Source organism: Acinonyx jubatus, chromosome D4 (genome assembly GCF_027475565.1).
Source record: "Acinonyx jubatus isolate Ajub_Pintada_27869175 chromosome D4, VMU_Ajub_asm_v1.0, whole genome shotgun sequence".
Lineage (NCBI taxonomy): Eukaryota > Metazoa > Chordata > Mammalia > Carnivora > Felidae > Acinonyx > Acinonyx jubatus.
In genome coordinates this window covers 87,018,303-87,036,310 of record NC_069391.1, presented here as the reverse complement: position 1 = coordinate 87,036,310, position 18,008 = coordinate 87,018,303, and the positions used below count along the sequence as shown (strand labels likewise).

The 18,008-nt window shown below is 35.9% G+C and overlaps 1 protein-coding gene across 4 annotated transcripts in view; it reads right to left on the bottom strand.

Annotated features, from left to right (window-relative positions):
- The window catches only part of RIC1 (RIC1 homolog, RAB6A GEF complex partner 1), a 142,424-nt gene that overhangs the window by 55,116 nt on the left and 69,300 nt on the right, over positions 1-18,008 (bottom strand). For all 4 annotated transcript variants that reach the window (XR_003414596.2, XM_027041162.2, XM_027041163.2 and 1 more), the window contains one exon: positions 876-983. Coding sequence is in view for 3 of the 4 variants with exons in the window: in XM_027041162.2 (XP_026896963.1) it covers positions 876-983 (108 nt within the window). In the remaining variant the exon portion in view is untranslated. The remainder of the gene's footprint in view (positions 1-875; positions 984-18,008) is intronic.

Genomic DNA, 18,008 nt, shown 5'->3' with positions numbered 1-18,008 from the left:
TAAGAAATTATTTGCAGACATTTTGACAAGAAGATTTTAATGACTCCTAACAAAATGAATTTTGAATTACAATACTTCTTTCGCTAATATTTCTTATCATTTTTTAAAGCAAATCTTATTAGAGATAAGGACTACTGGCCATTTTGATGCAGAGAAGGCTGGAATATCACCGTTATAATTTCATAATTGCATACGTCTGGGCACAATAACAGCAAAAGGTTCTTGAAGGCCAGTTTTAACTCTGAATTCAGTTAAAAAGAACTCTTTGTTAAAAAAGAAACAAAAATACCATTATAGTGAAAACTTTGTTAAAAAATGTACTTTTAACAAGACCCACACATCAGACAACTAGAATGTCAAATATGAATTAAGGAAATAAGGCCAAATTACACATACACTTATATTTTCTGCCAATGGATATAAAATAATTTTTTATATTTTGGTAATTCTGGCCTTAACACAAAACCTTTATTCATACTTAGATCAGAAAGCTTAACTTTCTTCCAAGTACATAAATATTTTCCAAAAACTTAAGAGAAGGTATTAGAAACAAAGCCACTTTCTCTTTTCCTCAACTTCTATGATTTTTATCAGTATCAAGTAACTATGCTGTATCATTCAAACAATTCTAGATCTTACCAAAAAAGATAAATTTCTGAAAAAAATTATAGTTGGTATACTCAATTTATGGGCTTTATATATTTAACAAATAACTGAAGCATAATAATGTACCATCTAGGGGTTAATCAAGCATTTAGAGCTAAAAAAAAATTATTCTCAGTGAAAAAAATGAAATAAACTTTCTTACTGATCATGTGATCAACTACATTGTATACTGTCATCACAAAATGCTAAATTTAACCAAGGTACTATACCTCATGATGGGTGCTTGCAAATCCAATATTTTCTTCATTTCTAAATTTAATGCTGGAGCACACTGTTCTTCCTTAAAATGGGGTGTCCCCTTCATTTGTGGACTTCCTCTAAAAAAAATACAAATATACAGGATTAAAGAGAAAGATATGAATTCTCCTCCACTCTGACTCATCTATACCCAATCAGAGTAAACACAATCAAACTTACAAATCAGGCATTAATCCCTAAAGTTCTCAAATGAAAAATGGACTTCAATTCCATTGTAGCAGAGTAAGCAGTTAGACAAAGGGGTTTAACCAATGTAACTAGTGTTGGGGAGAAGAGCAAAGAATCTTAAGGAAAAAAAACAAAGCAAATTCTCAAGAGAACCAATAGACATTTTTAAATGACTGATGGCCCTTTCCGAGGTGGGCGACTTTGGGAGATACACAACGTTTCTACCTACTGCATGTCCAAAGGGATCCAAATCCTCACCTCATCTTACCTTATGCCACACAACATCCTCGTTCCTCTATCCTTTGGGTTATGTATCAGAATTCAGGTCAATTCAGGGATGCGACAGGAAATGTTTCACATAAAACTTGGTAATAAATGGCAAAATGGCAAAATGGCTACACCTGGTAGCTCCCTGCTACACCAGAGGTGACTAGATCAATGGCAACATAATTGAGCCGCCACACACGACCCCACAAAAGGACCACACAATAGTTCTGGGATCTTTATCTCTGCATGCATGGGACCATTCTTTCTCAATTCCTGTGCTGGGATTTAATAGCTGTCTCTTCTCTTGCTACCAGCTATCACTTACCCTTGGCAACAATGAGCCTGCCATTTCTCCCCCTTCAGTCACCTACACTATTAAAATTATGTGTAAACAGTCTAACACTCAACAGCTTTTAAGGTTCCTGGCTTGGTGAAAATTGATACTTTTTCTGCTTTCTGGTTTTAAGTTATTTTCCATATAGAAGCTTGGCGGTACTTTATCCTGGTCTGTGACTGCCATGACCTGGAATATCTGACTCCTTTGTACGTCTGAATGGCTAAACTGGTTAATGTTACACCACACAGGTTCAGATTTAATTAACATGCTTGCTGTGACAGCTACTAAGAAAGACACCATGAGTTATTAGTTTACAGAACTCCTATCTGGACTGCTAATCACACACACACACACACACACACACACACACACACACACACACACTATAATGCATCTCCTGAGACATTCTCCACATATATCTAGTTTTAAAGTTATTTTTCAAAGTACTACATACACACCATTTAAACCAATAGTGCTAGAAAGCTTATGACAAAGGGGAAAAAACAGGGTTTTTTTGTTTTTGTTTTTTTGTGAGGACACAACCAGCTTCAGTTTTTAGCTATTACCTTCTTCTAATCACCTGGATGTTTTCCCACAATACATTCACGCTGCTTCAGCATCATTATTTAGACATTATCTACTAACTTCCCATTCTTATTCTCCATTTTCCCCCATCCTCCTAAGTACACAAAAATGTTTTCATTACAATGATTAAATAATTTTTACTTCTGGGTCAAGAAGTATTCAGTTCTATGTAAGTATTAACTTAAACAGCTTGTTAATTTTCCTGAAGTGAACTTTACTGCATACTTTCATTTATTTGGTTTTCTTTAAACTTATACCTAAGTTTTCTCAGACTCCTTAACAGCTTTGACAAAAACAACTCTCAATATAGTCTTCTATGTGGTCAAACTTGTCACAATAACCTATTATTTCCTCCCCCCGCCCCACATCTCTCCTGGTGCCCAATGCCCTAGTGACTAAGTCTATTGCAAAGTACAATCCTGATAATTTCCTTTGTCATCATCCTGATGACTTCTTTGCTTCTTTCCTATGAGCCTTTATTTTTTTTTATTCCTCTTACTGGGGTTACATATTCTTGTGGGTTCCTGGAAAGGTGTTATGTGGAGGAACTGAGCAATTCTCAAGTCCAATATGTGTTTGACACTTGAATGGGTATTTGGGTAGAAATTTTTAGGCTGCATATCGCAACATAAGATGACGCACATGCAAAGCAATTTATTATATCAAAAGACTGTTACAATCAAAATATGTTATCACAAGAATAAAGTATTATGCAGCCCCCTACCCCCCCAAAAAAGGAAAGGTGGAAGAACTCTCTAGACTCCTTGGAACGATCTCTGGGGTCTGTTGTTAAGTGAGAAAAATCAAGGTGCACAACAATGTATATAATCTGCTACATTCATACGACAGGGAAGGAAATAACAAATGTTCATACACATGTGCTGAATTTAAAAATGAAAGAAGAGCCAAAACTAACATGAAAATGGTTCTCTACGGGGGAAGACAGAATACAGGGGAAAGAATGCCACATTTTTTTAAACTTTGGGACATGAAGATATTTCATGTAATAAACCAAATTATAATTAAAATCGACAATAACCAATCTCTAAAAACAGAAAAGAAACGAACCTAACTGTACATCAAGCTAGCAGCACAAATAAGAATTATTTCAAGTAACTTTGAAACACAGTAGTTTGTGCATCCTTAATGGGAAACTTCCTACGGACAAAAATCAAATTGTATTCAGTAATAATACTGTTATAATAATAGTGGTTACTATTTTGGAGTCACTCTGTATACAAAAGGATAAATCAAGTAAGTGATTATGTTTACATTATTAGGAACCAAGATTATCAATAAGAGAAAATATACAAATATAAAACTAGAGAAGTGAAACTGTAACTTTTAAAACTTTAAAAAATTTTAAAGCTTTTAAAAACTTTTAACTTCTATCTTAATCTTTAATTTGAATTAACGATATCAGTATTAACTCACAGTATCTTTTCTTCTTTCTAAAATTTACTTTTATCTCTGTGCACTAAAAAGTCCTAAAAGCAAGCATAACCAATAACAATCAGCATCAAGCCAGTCTTCAAAATATTATTTTGCACAGAAAGAAGTCAAAGGTCTTTGGAGAGTTGACTTACTCCAAGACAGGGGCAAAGAATTGCTAAGATGAGCCTTGGATCTGACAAGCAAGGATGCCATTTAAATAACACCATTTTTATGGGCTCTCTGACAGGCTAACGATGTGACAATCTGATCAAAAAGAATGACTGCAATTGGTTAAAACTCAAAAATGTAAAAACCCCTGCATTTACAACAATAGTAAAAGCACTCATTAGTTGGTTGTGTCTGGAAGTTCTTAGGACACAACTGGTTACTATAAGAAAAGGGAAAGAATCAACCATCTATTCTTTCTTCTTGCAGACTATATTTCAGGGTAAACATCAAATAGATAATGAAATAAAGTTTTTCTTTATATAATGACAGCTACAGAATGCAGCACAAATGGTAGAGTTTTTTAAAAATCACAATTTTGGGGGTGTCTGGGTGTCTCAGTTGGTTAAGCGTCCGACTTCAGCTCAGGTCATGATCTCATGGGTCATGATTCTAGCTCCACACCGGGCTCTGTGCTGACAGCTCAGAGCCTGGAGCCTGCTTCAGATTCAGTGTCTCCCCCTCTCGCTGTCACTCCCACGCTGTGCACTCTCTCTCTCAAATATAAACATTTAAAAAAATTTTTTTAATCACAATTTTGTGATCCCTATCAAAATAACAGATGCAGGGAACAAAATTAATAAGTGCATACACCAGTAGGCAGGTAAAAAGTACAAACTTAACACATATCCACCAAATGCAATAGATCCTGGTTTGAACAAATTCCTAAAAAGATAGCTGTGCATTAAAACGGAGACTGATATTAATAAATTACTAATTTTGTTAGATATAATAGTATTACAGCTTTGTTTCTTTAAAATGTCTACTTGTTGCTGATAAAACTATTTGAGGTTGAAATGATACAGTATATGAAATATGCTCCAAAATACTCGAAGCATACATAAGTATGATAACCTGAGAGATATTGATAACTTGTGAATGTGGGAGATGGGTTCAGAGTTTACCATTAGACTGTTATACTGACAAATTCCTTAACAAGAGCTCAAATGGATTTCTTTCTTTCAGCATTTTAAAGGCTTTCTGCCAATGTTTTTTAGACTCTAATGTGTGGTTGTCAAGTTCAATGACATTCTTATTCAAAGACTATTTTTGATCTGTTTTTCCCCATCAGGAAGTTCTTAGGAGTGTCCTTCCTTTGATTTCCAGGGAGTTATAAAATTTGAGAACAGTGTACTTTTTTAACAAGTATGTGGACTTATCATTGTTTGCACCAAACAAGCTACTAACAAACAGTCTTTAGTTTAGGTCTGGGAAGTTTACATGTTTTGTTTCCTTAACATACTAATAAGATTCCCCACTTCTGTCTTCTCTTTCTGGAGCTCCTGCAAGATTAGATACTGGACCTCATATGAACCTCTAATTCTCCTTTCTTCCCCTCTCACCTGGACAGTACCTCAACCATTTCTTCCAATGCTTCACTGAATTTGAAATTTCTGCTTTTGAAATTTCATCCCAGAAACACTGTCACCCACCTCCCCTTTTTTCTTGCACACCAGTTTTCTTCTTTTAATTAGATTACACCTGTCTGAGGTTGCGAATTTTCATTTCCTCAAAGCGTTTTTGTTCCCTAGTGTCTATTTCCTTTTAGTTTCCTTTTTTCTGTTGTGTCTCTCTCTTTTACACTGGAAGCTCTAAGATGCCTAACAATTCCTAGGTGTGTCCATTATGTGTTCAACAGGTTAACAAGAAAAATTACAAGCTCTAATCACAAACTCTGTGTGTTCAAATTGGGCTTTTCAACTGGTAGAGGCCAGCTGGCATTTTTGTTGAGATCTTCAAATATCAGGGCCTTTTCGGTCATCTTTCTGGAGTGATTTAATTTTCCCAGGAAGGATCCCTCAATGCCGCCCGGAGTATCAAGCATAGAAGCTCGAAGTCTAGAGCCAAGCAGGGGACAAAGGCTCACCATCCTAACGTTCAGTGTGACAACTTTCATTTAATCCCCATCTTTAGTTTAGCAGCTCACCCTTGCCCTACTCTGTGTCTGGAATCCCTCTGGCTTATCAGACAATATACTTCCCGTCACTTGTGATGCGGAAACATAAAATTCCTCACTCCTTATTCAATTTTTTAAAACAACCCCCCTGTTTATGGCCTCTGGTTCACTCCTATATTCTATGGTACTACTACATCTAATTCCTGGGTCTTTCCACAGTTTTGAAGATCAAACAAGTTGTTTTTCTTTTTCTTCTTCTTCTTTCTTCTATTTTTTTTTAAATTGAAGTTTAGTTGATACACAATGTTTCATTAGTTTCAGGTGTACAAGAGTGACTCAATAAGTCTATATATTATGCTATGCACACCCCAAGTGTGGCTACCATCTGTCACCAAACGATGCTATCACAATGCCACTTACTATATTCCCAGGCTCTAAGTTTTATCTCTGTGACTTACTCATTCCATAACTGGAAGCCTGTTCCTGCCACTCCCCTTCCCCCATTTTGCCTATCCCCTCAACACCACCCCCATTTGGTAACCATTAGTTTGTTCTCTGTATTTATGGGACTCAAACAAGCTGCTTCTTACCAGTATTATGTAACTAACCTTAGGCTCTTGGGTTTCATAGTCTTCCTTAGTCATTTATTCTTTCTCATCCAATCATTAGCTCAAGGGTTAAAGATGCCTCTTTCATTAAACATAAAAACTGCACTTCAACTTGTTATTTTGTTGGTTATTTGCAAAAGAAAGGTTGAAAAAAACCTTACTACCATCTTCAAATTGGAAGCCCTCTATTTTCCTTTATGCAAATACTCTCATTTATTAGAGAGCTGAAGTGTTATAAGAACTTTAAAGCAAATTTAAGTAAATCCTGAGTCCTCAATGACTCCCATTATAAAATTAGATATATTTCACACAGAAGTTTCTATATGTTCTTCAAAATTAAGGAAAAAGTGTTAAAAATTATATTAATAAAAAAACTAAATTTCTGATAAAAAATACTATTACTTGTAGTTCAACAATAATTTGAGTGTACAGTATCAGACTTTTGGAAGGAATCATAGAAGATGAAGCTGGAACAATAACACTAGATGATATAGAGCACTGAATGTCAGGAAAAATAGCAATAAATCGAGCATTTACTATGCACGAGTGTACAAAATGTTCTGCACACATTATCTCAAATGCCACATGTTAATAATCCTTTGAGACAGGCATCATTTTTCCCCTTTTCCCAGAAAAGAAACTAAAGCTTTTGCTCATGGTCACAGAGCCGGTAAGTAAAGGAGTGAGCCTGTGGCTTCAATTCCAGATCCTAGGACACTGACAACTACTAGAGAATTAAGGAAACTAACAATAACCTTTGCAGAAAAAAATATGAGAATGGATGCTAAAGAATGGACTGGGGATGGAGTGGGGAGAGGGAGTGGAATCTGTAGATTAATTAGGAGACAGTAAGAGTACACAAGGAATGGGGCGTCTGGTGGCTCAATCAGTTAAGTGTCTGACTTTGGCTCAGGTCATGATCTCGTGGTTTGTGGGTTTGAGTCCCACATGAGGCTCTGTGCTGACAGCTTGGAGCCTGCTTCAGATTCTGTGTCTCCCTCTCTCTCTGCCCCTCCCCTATTTGCACTCTGCCTCTCTCTCAAAAATAAATAAACAGTAAAAAAATTAAAAAAGAAAAGGGCACAAGGAAGGACTTGGGACAGTGGCAGCAGAAATGTCTTTTCAGACAGCTTTATCATAGCCTTTTTTAAAAGGAGATAATAAAAGCATACTGAGAATTGTCATCTCTGCTTAGTAATAGAGGCTTGTCAGAGACAGGTACAACTGCACTGTACACATTCCTGGTTGGCATCCAAGCTACTGAGAAATATTATATTCTTCATTCCTGGGCACTTAAAATTAGGTATGGTCATGTGATTGACTTTGGCCTGTAAACCACAAGGGGGAGTTACTCGTGCACTTCTAGGCAGAGACTTTAAGTGCCAAAATTGGTACACAATGCTATTTTATCCTCTACCACAGGGACATGGCCTATGTCAATGCATATAGTATACTACATCAAATAACTAATAGACTGTGGTCCACTAAAACTCAGCAAATTAATAGTCTATGATCATTGTTCATATGTGACTTTATTAAATGTATAGTCTGAGAAGGAGAAAGAAAAAAGAACAAAGAAAAAGGAGCACAGTTTAAGAGACTTGTGGAACACTACCGTGCATAACAACATGTACAGTGAGAGTCCCAAAGGCAAGGCAAGAGAAGGAAGCAGAAAAAATAACAAATAATGGTTGAAAATGTCCCTTATCTGATAAAGACATAAATCTAACCATCCACTTAAGGTCAGAAAATTCCAAATCGAGGGGCGCCTGGGTGGTGCAGTCGGTTAAGCGTCCGACTTCAGCCAGGTCACGATCTCACGGTCCGTGAGTTTGAGCCCCACGTCAGGCTCTGGGCTGATGGCTCAGAGCTTGGAGCCTGTTTCCGATTCTGTGTCTCCCTCTCTCTCTGCCCCTCCCCCGTTCATGCTCTGTCTCTCTCTGTCCCAAAAATAAATAAACGGTGAAAAGAAAAATTAAAAAAAAAAAAAAAAGAAAATTCCAAATCGAATTTTAAAAGATCCATACCATGATACATTATATTCAAACTACCGAAAGACAAAGAGTCTTGAGAGCTGCAGGAAAAGTGGCACATCATATACAACAAGGATCCTCAGTAAGATTAGCAGCCAATTTCTCATCAAAAACCATGGAAGCCAGAGGCAGTGGGATGACATATCTCAAGTGCCGAAAGAAAAAATGTCAACCAAGAATTCTATACCCAGAAAAATTATCCTTCAAAAATAAAGGAGAAATTAAGAGATTTCCAAACCAATGAAAGTTGAGAAAATTTGTTGCAAGTAGACCTTAACTACCACAACCCCTAAAAGGAGTCCTTTGTGAAGAAACAGAAAGACAATAGAGAATAATCCAGTCTTACAAAGAAATAAAAGAAAAATGATAAAGGTAGCTACACAAGTAAATATAAAGCCAGCAGTGCTCTATTTTTGGTTCAAAAATCCACCTTTTTACCTACGTGATTTAAAAGACTAATGCCTAAAATAGTAATTATAAAGCTATGTGTTGGGCACACAATGTATGAAGACGTAATGTGTCACAATAAGAACATAAAAAGGGAGGGACAGATATGTACAGGAACATACTTTTTATATACTATTGAAGCTCAATTGTTTTTAATGCATTTAGGTTGTTGTGAGTATAAGATGTTAAATGCACTCCTCAAGGCAACCACTAAGAAAATAACATACAGAAAATGAAATGAGAAAGGAATCAGAATGGTGTACATCACAAAAAATCAAACACAAAAGAAGGTGTTAATGGAAGAACTGAGGGACAAAAAGATGATACACAGAAAACTAACAGCAAAATGGCAGAAGTCCTTCTTTATCAGTAATCACTTTAAATATAACTCAATTAAACACTCCAATTAAAGGCAAACACTGTCAGAATGGATTTTTTAAAAATATGATTCCATTTCAAAGTTTTCTGTAAGAGACTTACTTTAGATCCAAAGACCATTAAAGGATGGAAAGAGATCTTCCATACAAACAGCAATTAAACACAGCAAGGTGTTAATAAGACGACAAAGGACATTACAGACAATCCTCAACTTAAAATGACTTGACTTACATTTTTCCAACTTTACAACAATGTGAAAGTGCTATGCATTCAGTAGAAACCTTACTTCAAATCTGATCTTTCTCCAGGCTAGAGATACAGTATGATAATCTTGTGATGTTGGACAGAGGCAGGAAGCACAGCTCCCAATCAGCCAGGAGATCCCAAGGGTAAACAACTGATACACTTACAAAAATTCTGTACCTGGGGAACCTGGGTGGCTCAGTCAGTTAAGCAACAGACTCTGGATTTTGGCTCAGGTCATAATCTTGCAGTTGTGAGATCAATTCCTGCCTGAGTAAGCAGCCTGCTTGGGATTCTCTCCTTCCCTCTCTCTCTGTTCCTTTCCACTTGTGCTCTCTCTCTCTCAAAATAAATAAGCTTAAAAAAAAATATCCTGTACCTGTACAACCATTCTGCTTTTCCCTTTCAGTACAGTATTCGATAAATTACATGAGCTAATCGACACTTTATTATAAAATATGCTCTCTGTTACATGATTTTGCCCAACTGTAGGCTAATGTAAGTGTTCTGAGCACATTTAAGGTAGGATGAGCTAAACTTTGATGTTTGGTAAACTAAATGCATTTCCAACTTAATATTTTCAATTTGCAATGGATTTACTGGGGTAAAATCCCATTTAGGTCAAGGAAGATCTGTACATGTAATAAAAGGGTCAATTCAGCCAGAAGAGTACCACAATTACAAACAGATACACGACAAATATATGAAGCAAATACTGGCCAAACTGAAGGGAGAAACAATTCTATCATAACAGCTGGGAATTTCAATATCCTACTTCCGTCATCGAGAGAACCAGACAGAAGTTCAGAAGGGAAAGAAAGAATCTAAACACTATACACCATTTAGACCTAAAATAAATACGAATACTCCACCCAGCAGCAGCACAATACATGTTCTTTCTCAAATGCACAGGAACATTCTCCAGGACAGAACATCTATCTGGACAGAAAAATATCTCTGTAAATTTCAAAAGACTGAAATCATACAAAGTATCTTATCTCACTACAACTTAGTAAAAGTAGACATCAATCATAAAAGGCAAACTAGAAAATTCACAAATGTGGAAATTAAACATCGCTTAACCAACAGGTCAGAGAAAACCCAAAGGGAAATTAGAAAATACTTTGAGACTGATGAAAATGAAGACACAACATCATGGGATAAAGTAAATGCAGTGCTTACAGGAAGATTCACAGCTAAAATGCTCACACTGAAGAGGAAGAAAGATCTCAAATCTATAACCTAATTTTACACCTTAAGAAACTAGAAAAAGGAGCAAACTAAACTCAAAACCAACAGAAAGAAGGAGATAATAAAGACTGGATATGAACAAAATAGAGAACAGAGGAAAAAAAAATCAATGAAAGCAAATCAGTTCTTCAGAAACTAATAAAGTTGAAAAAACTAAGAAAAAAGATGACTTATTACTAAAATCAGAAGTTAAGGTGGGGACATTACTACTGGATTTGGAGAAATAAAACAGATTACAAGAGAATCCACATATTTAGTGAACTTAAATCCCCTACTTGTCTGGACATAATATCCAGTAGAGGCAGATTATGTTTAATAATTCAGAAGGCAGCCTAGATAACAATAACAACTGCAACTTATTAAGAACACGCTAACTTGTTTTTCTCATTTTATACACACAAAAGCATAAAAAGGGACTTGAAAAGCAGCTTTTCCAAAGTGACTGTGAAAAGGAGAGACTAGATACAACCCAGGTATCTCTAATTTAAAATGGATTCTCTAAATGGATTCTCTAAATGGACATCTCTAAACTGCTGTATCTTTACCTCAAGTAGTAACATCAAGTCCAGTATCATTAAAAAAAGTAGGAAAAATGAAATCAAGCCCATTCCAGAGTTTTGTTTTACTAACGTATTTTTCATTAATTAAAAGTACAGTTTCTCAGCTCTCCATTCTAATGAATGTAAGGCATTCTTGTCAACAAGCAGCCCCCACGGGGCAATAAAACTTCCATAGGGTAGGTCAACTATTAATCAAACTTCCCACAGCCTTGAGGAAGCAGACTCCCATCAAACTGACAAAAATCAAAACTCAAACTACAGTACTCAGAAATAGGTCATAAAAATTACAAAGGATGTCTTAAAAGAAAAAAAATTGCCTCTAATTTATGTCAACTGTGCTTTGGAGGGCTAAACAAGGTGACACAGAAAACTGTCACCACACAATTAAATTCAGCAGGCATTTACTGCAACAGCCTCTGCTGTGTAGGAGATCTCCAAGACGTTCAAGGCCAGCTGAAGAAAATACTAATGTGGTAGATAACCGAATGCATCTGGGAGGTGGAGAGGATGGACAGGAACTTCAGGAGTACAGCTGATCATGCAGGATTCCTCCTGTCAAGGTAACTGACCTAAGTCTGGGCTTTCCTCACAAGTATAGCTCGAGTCCTGCAGGCAAAACTTCCCCTGACAACCTAGCACATTCCCCTAGCTGCTAGTACCACTTTGGGGAATCATTCATTCATTCACTTGGCATCTGCTTTTTATCACCATTACCTTTAAACAGTTCTCTCTTCATGAGTAGCTTATCCCTCCTTAGCACCCTATACAAATAGGAGGCATATAATAAATGTTTGATAATGATAATGAAGATCTCATTCCAGATTTTCAAATCTTTTTTCCTCTGATTTTAGTAAGGTATAACTGGCATAGAACACTATGATATTAAGAGATAAAACATGATTTGATATATATATATATATATATATTATAAAATGATTACCACAACATTAGTTAACAACCATCACTTTGTGATGAGAACTTATAAGACCTACTTCCTTAGCAACTCAGATTTTTTGAATCTTAAAATGATTCTGGAACGTGCTATGCTTAATCTAGGGACTTCTGGCAATTCTAGGTGGTGAATTCTGGCTCTGGTTCTCCAATTAGTTACAGAAAGGCTCAGAAAGGTTTCTTTCCTCAAACTCCATGCCTCGTATTTGATCATTTGTAGTCAACACAATTGTTTACTAGAGTATCAACAATGAAAGTATTTCTGGGTGAAATAATGATTATCTTGGATGTGCTAAAACACACTCCAGTGAAAAAAGATGGAAAACTGTTCAAGCTGACTGATGGGCACACAGGCGGCCAGTTTACTCTTATACCAATAGAGTAACTAGTACCAAAGTAGCCCTCCAGAAACAACAAAACCCTGGCCAAAATTTATGCAACAACTATAGTCAGACACTTGTGAATGGGCAGCACAGGACTGTGATCCTGACTGAAGAAAAACAAAGTCTTCTGACAGAAGTCACTTTTCAGACTACCATGTAGGACGGGAGAACCCAAACATAGTTTGGCACTCTCAGTACATTGAGGAAAAAAAGATTAAAGTTCAGGAAACTATAAGTGACCATTTGTGGAGGAGTATCAGAGGCCGAAGATACAGAGAAAGAGCTCTAGAAACCTTCCAGGTTCCCCTGGAGTCTGCATGAATACTAAGCTGTGTGTACATATATGGTGAGACCCCACAATGCCCGCCAAAGAATAACTGGCAGGGTTTTAAGCTGTAAAGTTCATACAGGGCTGGGAGACATTCCAGTTCTGACCACCCAGGGAGAATACACCTTGTTTAGGACCAGATCATTCAATAGAGAGCTCAGAAGGGCTCAGCTAGCCTACAGTAAAGGTTGAACCCACCCTAAAATCATACAAACAGACTTCAAACAGTTCAAGGCGATCTACAATTTAACAGCCACTCAAAACACAAAATCTCAACATTCCTTAAGGAAAAGAAAACTCAGACACTCGATAATGTTGCACAGTTTCCATCATCTGATCTAAAATCAACAGACATGTGATACGACCCAGCAATTCTACTCCCAGGTATTTATTTACTCGGGAGATATAAAGCTATAACTGCAGGGTAAACTGGGAATGGAAACTAAAAAGCAGCAGACAAGGTTCACAATTTCACTTTTCATTGTTTTTGTTGTTTTTTTTTTCAAGCATGATGGGATTGTACATGAGGGATCAGCTATTTCTTGGGTATGAGGGAGGACAGGAGAGTTGAGAGAAAAGCTTTATATGATATTATGTTTGACTTGAGCTTCTAAACGAGGTGATACAGTTTTGATAAGTAAAACACATAGTCAGGGAGGCGCACCAAGAAAACAGCGAATGAACAGACATGACATAGGAATTGGGATTTCAGTGGACTAAAGGTAGGTGTGGCCAACAGGGGAGTAGTTTTCAGTGCCCAGAATTTATACAGTTACATCGCCATCAATGTTATAAGTGTTCATGCAGTTATGATGTAAGCTAACACATAAAATATATAAAGTTCAATACATATGTACATTTACAGAATATATACATACTGAAATCAAATGACACATGTAATATTTTGAGAAGATCAAAGGGAATAAAAAATATTAGGATAACTAACATACTTTTCAAGTTTATAAAATTAATTTAGAACAAGGTACACTGTTAGAAAGAATACTCTAATTCTACAAAACTTTAAGGGAAAAAAGTAGATGAAGTTTATTTTCCAGAAAACACTAAAATTTTATTAGTAAAATGTTGGGGGAAACTTTCACATCTGTAATCCAGACCTTTTCTCCTCTAAATGTGATATAATTTCAGTAAAATTTCTGTCCCTTAAATGTTACAGGATTTTTGAAAGAGCAGGTCATGTTTAAATTAGAAAATGCGAACCTCGGGGCACCTGGATGGCTCGGTCAGTTAAGCATCCGACTCTGGCTCAGGTCCTGAGCTCAGAGTTCATGAGTTCGAGCCCCACATGGGTCTCTGTGCTGACAGCTTGGAGCCTGGAGCCCCCTTCGAATTCTGTGTCTCCCTCTGTCTCTCTGCCCCTACCCCGCTCACGCTCTCAAAAATAAACTTAAAAAAAATTTTTTTTAAAAGAAAGAAAATGAGAACTTTAAAGAGCTATTCCCTACTTGCTTCCCACCTGACACTACTTCTTTAAGTCAGCAGGTAAAAAGTCTGAAATCTAATAACTATGTTGGGGGTGAGGAAAAGGAAACCAGAGGTTGAGTTTTAATAGTTGTTTTGGAGGTTTTTTCCGGTGAAGATAATCTGTATATCTTTAATATAATTAAATTTACTGAATTTTAGAATATATATATATATATATATATATTTTAAATAAAACTTTGTCCTCAGGAAGGCTGGTCTCTGACAAAAAAGGCTGACAGAGTGGAAAGACAGAATAAAAGAAAAAAATCTCTACTCTCAACAAAGTATACATTATGATGACATATTTAAATGATTTTCATTATGATAAAATTAAATATGATTCACAGCTTTAAGATCCACTAAACTCATATTTAAACATAAACAAATGAACACATTCATTCCAGTGAAACATAAGTTATTTCTGATTTCTCCCTGGCACAGTTTCTTCCATTGCTTTCAGTGCCAGTTCCAAGACATGGAAGAAAAAGCCAAGATGACCTTTAGTGGACAAGTCCATCCACTGGTCTGTATAGCTCACATGAAAGGACATTTTAATACAGATTGAAATGTACAAAGGCACAAAAGATATAAGAGGTGAAACTTATCAAAGAAATAAATGACCTCTGAAGATAAAGAGTCATTTGATAAGGATGCCACCACTGTTGAAAGTGGACTCCCAACATCGACAGGAAGGATGCTGGACACACTAGGTGGAAACTACAAAAGATGATGGGGATATCTGACCTGCTCTCAGCTGCAGCATAATGGAAAAAGACATGCAGTCTAAGGTTAAGATGCTGTCACACAATACAGAGAAGTGGAGATACTCTAGAAAAACTCATGTGATGAACTCATAAAATTTACAGAAGAGAAACAAGGGATAACAGTGTTTCTATAACCGAACAGAATACAACTAACTACTGGCCTCAATTACACTGCCTCTATTCTTAAGAACTATTACATATAAACCACTCCAGATCTTTTGTCCTATTTTTGACTCCCTACTCCTCAAATAAACCCCAAACTAACAGATGACTAGAGGGGCATAAATAAGGTTGAGGCAGTAAAGTATTGGTCGTTACGAGTAATACACTATTGGGGCACCTGGGTGGCTCAGTCGGTCCAGCATCTGACTTCATTTTTGGCTCAGGTCATAATCTCATGCATTTGTAGATTCGAGCCCCACGTTGGGCTCCACACTGACAGTGCAGAGCCTGCTTGGGTTTATCTCTGCCCTCCCCCAACAGTGTCAATAAATAAACTAAAAAAAAAAAAAAAGTAATACACTATAAGCTAAACACTTAGGTCTGAATCATGGCCATGCCACTTACTAGTGACTATCGACTGGTCAGTTACTTAGCCTCTCTGTGCTGTGGTAATTGTACCTAACTACCTCAACAGGGTTGTTACAAGGATTAAATTAGTTAGAAAAACTGCTTCGAATACTGTCTTGACAGAGCTTACAATGGCACAGATGGCAATGATGATACACTGTCAAAACTAAACATTTTTTTTAAACTCTCCTCAAATCCATGTATGAATCACTTTCCAAGTTTTAAAAACATGAACTCCTATATTCCTCCAAACAAACTGAAGAAACAAATATTCTTATTCCCATTTTATAAATAGGTTCTACAGAAAATCTAAGAAACTAACCAGGGTACAGTAGCCTGGCACTAAAATATACAAGGAGATTCTAATTTGCTCTGCAAAACTGTTTCCCTATAAGATATTTTGTTGGATTTTATATAGCAATTACTAGAAGTTAAACTGGGAAACAAGTACATTATCAAGTCAAATATTAAAAAACTAAAAGTCACTTAACATATACATATAAAATATGATTTACACATTAAATCACTTTTTATATATTTATTCGGACAGAATCGCTTAAAATATTAGAAACACAGTAAAAATTTGGTGAAGGAAAAAGTATTTAAAAATAGTATTAACAGCAGCAGCTGTCCTTTATTAATTTTCCCACAAACTAGGCAGTTACATGAGCACTTAATACACATGATCTCATGTAATCCTATGAAATAATCACTACGTTTGTCTCACTGTACAGATGAGGAAACTCCGGTTTGGAAGGTATTAAGTAATTTGACAGAAGTTACACAGCTGAAAAGAGAAGGAGTGGACGCCCAATGCCAGGTCTACAGGACGCCAAAACCTCGCCCTTTGACTAAGGCAATGCACTCCTCATGCCACTAGGGCAGGACACACTTTCCCGAGCCACAGAGTGAAACCCATGATCGTCAAGACAGTGGAAGAAACCCCACACTTTTAGAACACACAATGTATTTTATTTAGTCCTCTAGTCTATATACTGTCAAATGCAGCAAAGTTCACGCACTATCAGAACTACTACTTAGTTAAGGGGCGTCCTCTACAGTCTTAAAATCAGAAGGTAAGCAACTCTTTTTAAATTCTCTGCAACACCAAAAGTGAGTCTCAAAACACTATTCCAAATCACTCTAAACATATGAAATCGTGGTAGTGACTTGAAATAATGGAAATGGTATTTTTCATTGTGTCGACAGATGTTATCTCCCTACCCTGCCCATCTATACTAGTATAAATCAAGTAATTACAGGAGCATGTCTACATCAAGCAAGAAAATGGGTTTAAATGTGCTAGTTCAAAATGAACAAGTAAATGAAATTAAAGACACTAATTACAACAGTTCTTCAAAAGGCTCACAAAATTATCACTTAGAATGAAAAAGTAAGTTTTATATTACCCATAAAACTGCATTTAAAATTTCTAAATACATCCTATCAAAATATCCATAACACATTAAACAGTAGTACAATTTATATACCGAAAGAGTTTTTGCATTAAAATTTTTTATTGAAAAAATCAAATTAAATTCCATCATTTAAAGAATTTCTGTACTTTACAAAAGATTTCCAAAAGTCAACTTACACCTCAACTAATACTATAGTACAAAAATAGGTGGCTTATGGAATCAGAAAACATAGATAGTTCCTTAAAATCTATGCTAAAGGGATCTGAGTTACATTCTACATGGCCTACATTTCCCTTTCCCAAAGTGTATTCTCAAGAATTTTAACCAGTATTGAACAACTTTCATAACACAATTTTTAAATAAAATTTTGCATTGTTTATACATTTTTCAAATACATTGACACTTTTAAACCATAATGAATATACTGTATGTAAATCAAAAATCTTGGAAAATTCAAAAGCTGAAAGAAGCTGAAAACTCACCAAAGTTCTACCATTTAGGAGCAATTACTATACACATATATTGCTCTAGCTTTTTTAAAGATAATTTTTGTTTTGTTTTGCAAAGTTGCAGTCACATTACATGTATAATTTTATGTGACTCGTTTCTCTACTCAGCATAATATTATCAGATTCTCAAGTTTATAAATGTTTTGAAATATTACATTTAATGATTATATATTATTTGAGAAGAATGTACCACAGTTAACTTCCATACCAAAATTCTCTATTATCACACTTTTGTGTAGATCTACT